The 7,448-nt window shown below is 41.5% G+C and overlaps 1 protein-coding gene across 1 annotated transcript; it reads left to right on the top strand.

Moving 5' to 3' along the window:
- Nucleotides 1–1,143: 1,143 nt before the first annotated feature.
- LOC119729298 (neurensin-1-like) lies at nucleotides 1,144–7,050 on the top strand. The gene is made up of 2 exons (XM_038201917.1): nucleotides 1,144–1,603; nucleotides 4,827–7,050. The coding sequence occupies exon 2, from the start codon at nucleotides 4,913–4,915 to the stop codon at nucleotides 5,795–5,797; it is 885 nt and encodes a 294-aa protein (XP_038057845.1). The 5' UTR covers nucleotides 1,144–1,603; nucleotides 4,827–4,912; the 3' UTR covers nucleotides 5,798–7,050.
- Nucleotides 7,051–7,448: the final 398 nt, after the last annotated feature.

Here is a 7,448-nt window from a genome sequence, read left to right on the forward strand (position 1 = left end):
CTCTAAAATTCCGAGTAGGTTTTCCCAGACACAGACAAATAACCCTTACGACTATGCATTATTATGATGTGAAATCGACCCTCAGGCACAGCTGTTTTGCTGATAGCAATCAAGCAACTGCACTGGTAGATTAACTATCGTTTCCGTTATCAAACGTAGTATGTTTCCTATTTTTTTTCTAAGCGGTGTTGTGAAAAATGAGTCGCGCGTGAAAACAAACACCTTGTAAGTTTCTGCGCATGCCCCATGCCATTGCACAGAGAAGTACACACTATGTATTAGGGTGAAGTGTACGGATTTGATACAGGCCCAGAGTTTACAGGGCACCAGCCATGCAATCGCTTTGTACCGCGCTTTCTGCTGTTGACTTAACAAAGGTGTGTACTTAAATGCACCGACATGTTAGAAAAAAAAATGCAAACAAGAATATTGTTGTGTGTTGCACGGTAAGACCTTTGGAACAATAATCTCGTATATAAGCAAATTATATAATGACTACGAATTCCACTGTTGAAGGTTATACTTGTCATTCGAAAATGCACTTCCAATGTTGGAAATCGCTACAGTATTCTTATTATCAGTTTTTAACAAAATATGACGCTGCAATGTCACCTTACCAACAACCGTACATTGGAAGTTTGGAACAATCCCAAGAAAGGACAAAAACAACAAACTTGACAAATGTTGTTGACAACTCTTTCATTTTTTCCTCTTAAAATTTACAGAGAGCCTTTCATTTTAGTTCCTTGTTTTGTTGTTGATATTTCCAATTTCCTGTTTCAAATAGCTTGCGTCAATGAATAGAAACAGTCTAATCTCAAATTAGTTCTTGTCATCTTGAAGAGAAAAAAACAAAAGATTCGTCATTGGGCCCATGCATCGGGCCCACTCTAAGAAACAGCCGTCATAAACCGATCGTTATTCCATTCCTGCATCAGCGTTCTACATATCGCATAACTCTCAATTAATGATTCACCCTTCGTTTGTGATAAACAAAGCATCAAATATCAGACTTCATCGATTGCAATTCGTCATCTTCCCGCACAGTGGAACGTTCCAATCGTCACTTCCGTTGAACGGAATCGCCGCGCCGCTTGCCTAGCCTACGTGCACCGAACACGAACGATGATGATTATTAAAATGAGGTGCGTTCTGCGTGCATATCATAGACAAGAAATTGACCCACACTCTCCCTTTAGCGAAGTCAGTGTTGCATCGTCCATGCGTGGGATGCAGCGACGGTAACGGCGCATTCTCCGCGGGGGTAATATTGGTGCGGATGCAGGCGAGAGAAAAAAAAGAGGGAAGAGAAATAATCACACACGGTGCGCAAACGCGGGGAGATTGGAGGGGCACCGTTGACTGTACTGCTTCGATTTGCATCAACATTATCTCGCGCTGTGAGGCGTCTTCGGAGCTCGCTTGCTCCCTGATTTCGAGCTCAATCTCAGGAATTTACAGCCAACATATCAAGACAAGCGTGAACTGCAAATATCAAGAAGGAGAAGTGAGGTGCATTTCTTGGAATCCGAGGCTTTTTTTCACTCAGGGATGGATGCCTGAAGACGAGGAGTTCGCATTGTCGGTTTACATTCGAGCTGAGGTAGGTTACACATAATGTGCGGCAGCCATCTTGTATTACTATATATATATATACCGTCCGCTCCTTGCATACTTGTCTTCCCGGCTGTGTTTGTTGTAGGTCGAGTGCAGCTTTGCTAGCGAAATTGATTTTTGCATCGCTTATCTCTCAGCAGTAATTTGCTAAAGGTATGATGGTTGGACGTGCACAATTAATCATTCTTGAATGTATTTAAAACTGCTTACCATTTAGACGATATTTTTGGCGCATTCTTAAGTAACAAAATGTGATCTCTATGACAGAATTAATCCGTGACATTAAAGACGTATTGCGCATAAGCGTATAATGTACCTAGTTTTAAGTTTTAATTACATTTTCGGATTTTTCTTTTTTGGATATTGCGTCAATATGTTAATGTAACAAGCGATTAAACATGTGTATAATATTTGTATTCTATGTTATGCATCAGTTAACTATATTTATGTAGCTGATTTTCGTATAAATCTTTGTGTTCCTTTCTTACATTTCATGCATAATTCTTCGCTCATTATGTTAGTTGGTACTATTACAGTATTGCAAATGAAAACAGTAGTCTGTATGCAATAAGTATGAACAATAACGATTGGTTTCAACCGTGTACATTAGTTATATGAAACACATGATAATACTGACGTCGTTGCGTAAGAAAAAAAAATATACGTTGACCTTTTAGAACTAATTGTACGATTTTTGTTTTCGATTATAATATATTCTACCTTACGTTTGGAAATCCTCTTGGATGTTATAGTTATGGTTTATATATGGAGAATATTTCAGTTAAAGCCTCGTTATGCTCGCGAAGGATGCGACAAAAAACAAAAACAAATATGGGAAAATATCTATTGGATATAACATCCTGACAACTTTAAAACTTGGTCTGCAATGGCAAGTCTTTGCTAAAACCATGCAAACCAAGTCTCAAAACCGAAATTAGTTTCGTCAAAGCCCCTAAAGACACCAAACAAGTCGAACTGATTTAAGAAAACATTATGAATATGACTATGCACTGCCGAGTATTGTAAAACCGAGTTTTTCACGATTCGAAAATGATACCCGCGGCTACAGTGCAGCTATATTCTTGTGTTATACAAGCAAACACCTACGCAAGTCCTTGGCAAATCAAGACTGAATTTTCTGTCCTTCCCCGTACCGTATCCTTCGGTAGATTAGTGATGTAGCCTCCTCGGTTTCCTGTGTCCGTGGGGGGGGGGGGGGGGGGTGCTACGAGAGAGATAATTAAAATATAGCTAATTGATACGCGCAATCTTCGATGTCGTGACGCGACTCGTACGGCGCTATCTCTTCGTATGTTGGACATGTTGACCCGAAACCTGTGTGGAGTTATGAAAATGATTCTCCGTAATAACATGTGGTTTATTTTTTTTTAAACTAAAGTGGGTTGATGGACACAGAGGGACAATAGGTGGCGCTGTTCATTGTTGCTCTGACGTGTGTACATAATTCTATTTTTGCTCATACAAAAGTGTCTTTCCTATAAAATAAAATAAAAGGTATCGTATATTTTTTTTAATATTTTTTTTTAACCGTTTATCCAAGATAGCTTGCGTTTTCTTGCAACCTATGTTGAAATAAGATGCTAGTGAGATTTTGTAATTCTTTAACAAAATGTTTTTGAAAGAAAGCGGGCTGTTTTAGACTTTTGTCTTCCCTGCAGCAACTGCTTTTGTACGGTATCCCTCTCCGGTGGGCCGCAACCCCCGCCAAACCGTCAAACCTTTCACGAATGAATTGCAGTTATATTTCCTTGCTTGATTCGCTCTTATTTTTGTAGTTTCTTGAGCTCTTGATTAGTTACTTAATAATACAAACATCTCACGTTTAAAAACGAAGAGAGCTTCTATTTTTTTTAAGAAGCGAGTTCTAAAACATGCAGTTTGCCTTCTCTTCGACGTTTATTTTGGGTAAAAAAATACAAGAACTTTTAAGTAGTACTCAACGGATGGTGGCTCAAACAACTTCGTTGCCGTTCTCCGTTGTTGGATTGTAATTCCTGAAACGTCGGGTTGAAAAAATAACGATACATGATATCTTTCCTTTAAAAAAAAAGTACGCACAGTGCTGACATCCAATTCGAACTGGACAAACATTGAGTAGGTGGTTTGACTCGAGCCTATAGATCTGGCTGCGATGACGTAGTTTAAGTGTTTATTTCTCGATTGCTTCCTTGCTATGATAGTGACTGCCTCCTCTGATGCCGAGCCGTTGATGGAGAGACAAATATAGAGTGACATTCAATTTATGTGGCAAAGTTATCCTTAAAAACCGGACACGCAATGAAAACCTCCTGCGCCATCTTTTTTTATACGCATGCGCGCAAGAATTTATTCGAGGGGCGTTTCTCACCAAGTCAGTGTTCCAAAACACACCGGTTTTAATTGGGTTTTTTTTTGGGGGGGGGGTGTTGCTTGACGCATGTAAATAAACTAGCATGATGGCTCCTTAACTCAGTAAAACGAATTATTTTTAAGAGTTCAAAATAACGTTGAATTCTAGTTACACCTTTCGTAACAACAAGAAAAGCCACATCAGTGTTCTTCAAAGCCGCACATTCCCTTTAACAAAATACTGCTGGTGTGTTGTTCAAACCTCTCTCCAATATTAGTAAAGGAATGAACACAAATTTAATAAATTGCTATACGCGCCATGTACGGAAATCCAATTTATATTTGCTATGAGCTCAATGGTAGAAGTAGAACATTTTGTCTCAAGGCCTTAAGGCATGCATATGAGGCTACGGAGCCTTTCCAATATTTGATAGTGCACTTATAGTCGATATATCACCAAGGACATCGTTGAAAGACTGAAGGGTAAAGTAATGTATGACCTAGACTGCGTCAAGTAGAAAAATATTACGATGTATAGGTTCATCAATACTGGCACAGTTATTGTGGTAAAACGGGTATCGTCACCGGAGCGTTGATCATTTTGATTGTGTTACAACTGTATCACTCTACCACGGGCTTGGGATATACCTGTGACGGGAGCTTGCGTTCTTCATGAAAAGGCAACTTCAAGTCTTGAAAGACAATATTCGATGTTGGTTGTGTAAAGTCAGAGTTACTACAGGTTCCGAAAGATTAACAGGTGTAAGGAAAATGCTAGGTAAAGGTTCCTTGCTTAATTGACAATATTTTCCCGTGCCGTTATATTATTTCATTTTAATAAATTGCTTTTTCCTTCTCAGAATGGAACGAACGCCCACTGGACAGCTATGATGAGTGATTGCGCCGACATCATCTGCAAGTAGAAAACTGACAAACCGACGGGATCATGGAGCCTAAATCGATGGAGAACGGTGCAAATGAAGGAACACAATCAGCACCATCGGGCATGGGTCCTGGGGCAGGCAGTGTGGTTCGACCCCGCCCTCCTGTTCCCAAGCCGGCTCCTCCCCCGCCGGTCTCTGCGGGGAGTATCGGGAGCGCAGCTGCAGCTGCCTCGCAAGCCGCCGTGGCTCGCCGTAAGCTGACCCGGCCTCCCCGCCTGGAGAGCGTCTCAGAGAGTGAGCACAGCGACCGATCCTTGGTAGACTCCCCAGCCAGTTCCGACTCCTTCGGCGTCAAGTCCTACCTGCACAAGTTCTACGAGGAGGACCCTACCTTCAAGGACCGGGACGACATCTATTGCTGTGATGATGAGGAGCATCCTTTGGCTGATCTGGCTGCCCGTAAGCGACGCCGTCCGTTTGGCTGTTGCTCTCCGGTCTGGTGGAAGGCAGGTGCCTGGGTAGGCCTTAACATCCTAATTCTGGCCATCCTGGCACTGATCGTGGGTTACTTCATCACTCCGAGAAAGGAGATCCTGGGTTACAACGAGGATGTCGCCGTGGTGGATGAGGAGGCTCGGCAGTTCAACCGGAAACTGGACTCGGCCAAACTGGCGGGGCTGATCATGATGTGTGTTGGGGGTTTAGTCATCGCCATCTCGCTCCTCATTCCCAGCTTCTCCTTCGCCACCGATGATGATAGCAGCTATCGAGAGGAGATTCGAGTGGATGCTGAGAATACCTTCCCGCCCTACATGCCGGTGGCTTCGCAGCAGGAGGCCGCTGAGGATGGTATACCATACACCTCAGCTCTAACCAACGTCCAACCGGAGCGAGCGAAGGGGGAAGCGGTCGTAGCTGGTAAGGGTGTCGTAAGCGTTCAGCAGTGAAGCACATTCCATTTAGTCTCTACAGGTGTACGCTCCAAACACCTGATGTCTAGCGAGATGTCGGTTGCAGGAAGTGGGACTCACATTCCACAGAAGACTTGGAAACGAAATGGGAAGCTCCTTGCTTTCATAACGGTCTACAACCCATGAACCGGAGAAAATATTGTGGGAAAATCTGACATTCCAGCCTGACTTCTCGCTGTGGGGATTGTGAGAAACAGAGATGCGTCGTACGAGGACAGGCCATTGCTGGATAAATCAGTCAGTTTGAGAAGTTTGATTTTCTCTGAACATATAGGCTTTGAAATTTTACCCTTGATTTCATTTTAGACACATTCCTAACTTACGTTTTACCATCGTGCAATCATTGTAGAAGACGAGAAGATTCTGAAATAACAGCTAGCTGTCGCGATGACATGAAATCTTGGATTATAAGCAAGTTGGCCTACGATTCTCAAATGCGAGAATTGGATTAATTTTTATGAAATCCAAAATGACATTACAAGATGACGAGAAGATTCCCCGTTCCTAAGGTTTTTTTTTGGCAATGTTTCTGGTAATGGGTTGATTCTTCAACGTACAAAACCTGTTCCTGTAGAGCCAATCTTTGGTAATACTAAATGCTTTCCACAGATGAAGCCCTCACTCATTTCCTAACCTGTAGGCTTGTATTTCCGACATCACTAACTGTCGATTACGCGTAGGATGCTCGAGATATCATAAAAACACATTATTTCTGTGTATAGTTCTCCCACATACGTATAACCGTCCAGTTGTAATGACAGAAACCCAACTGCCAGCTAGCCTGTTTGGCTTAACTGCCTGCTTTGCGAACCGGCGAGCCGAATCACGTGTTTTCCTGAATGTTTGGTTTAAGACGTCAAAACCAATAAAGTCATTTTGATATATCAAATTTCAACATTTTATCCCATATTCATGGATACCGAGTTTTAAAAAACACAAATGTGATGATAATTATATCGATATTTCAGGTGTCTTTTCTACACACACAAAAGTAGAATCAACGTTAGAAAGAGGTGTGTCATGTTATTATTGAATGACGTTGATGGCTAAAAAGGAGCAGGAACCGACATCATGAGCAACTATAAATTGGAGATTCGATTGTGTGTTGATATACACATTAATATTATGATGATGGTTTTCGAACCAGTCTTTGTAAGTATGTTATTGTTGTTTTGGATGCTTTGCAATATGAGTTCGTGCATAAATTTCGTACCGTGTGTTTTATCTGATATGCGAATTGAAGAGTCTTTCTTTTCCTCTAAAGTGCGTGGTTATTTGTAAGTATAAATTGTGCAGGTTAGGTTTTTACAAAGTGACGGAGGAAATGAAAAATGACGGCGGGGGGAAATGGTTACAAATAACAAAAACTCGATCTCTGCGTAATATCGGTCACAATAATTCAAATGATCTTTTACTCTGGTTGCCAAGGAAACCTTGGATAGGAGAAACAGTCTCCCAATTCGATGACGTCATCAAGATGGCTTTGTTCGTAACGTAGTGTAATTTTTTTTGGCGTGTTGTGCGGTTTGACGTTAAGTGATTCAGACGACACTACTGCAGTTAATTGAAATATGTTTTTATTTTCGAGACAGAGACACTTAATGAAACGCGCGTATGGACCAAATCA

The sequence above is a fragment of the Patiria miniata genome, unplaced genomic scaffold (assembly GCF_015706575.1).
Source record: "Patiria miniata isolate m_02_andy unplaced genomic scaffold, ASM1570657v1 HiC_scaffold_20, whole genome shotgun sequence".
NCBI lineage: Eukaryota > Metazoa > Echinodermata > Asteroidea > Valvatida > Asterinidae > Patiria > Patiria miniata.

Bases quoted from the DNA above. Each gene is read 5' to 3' on its own strand.
- LOC119729298 (XM_038201917.1), top strand. From the start codon at position 4,913: ATGGAGCCTAAATCGATGGAGAACGGTGCAAATGAAGGAACACAATCA.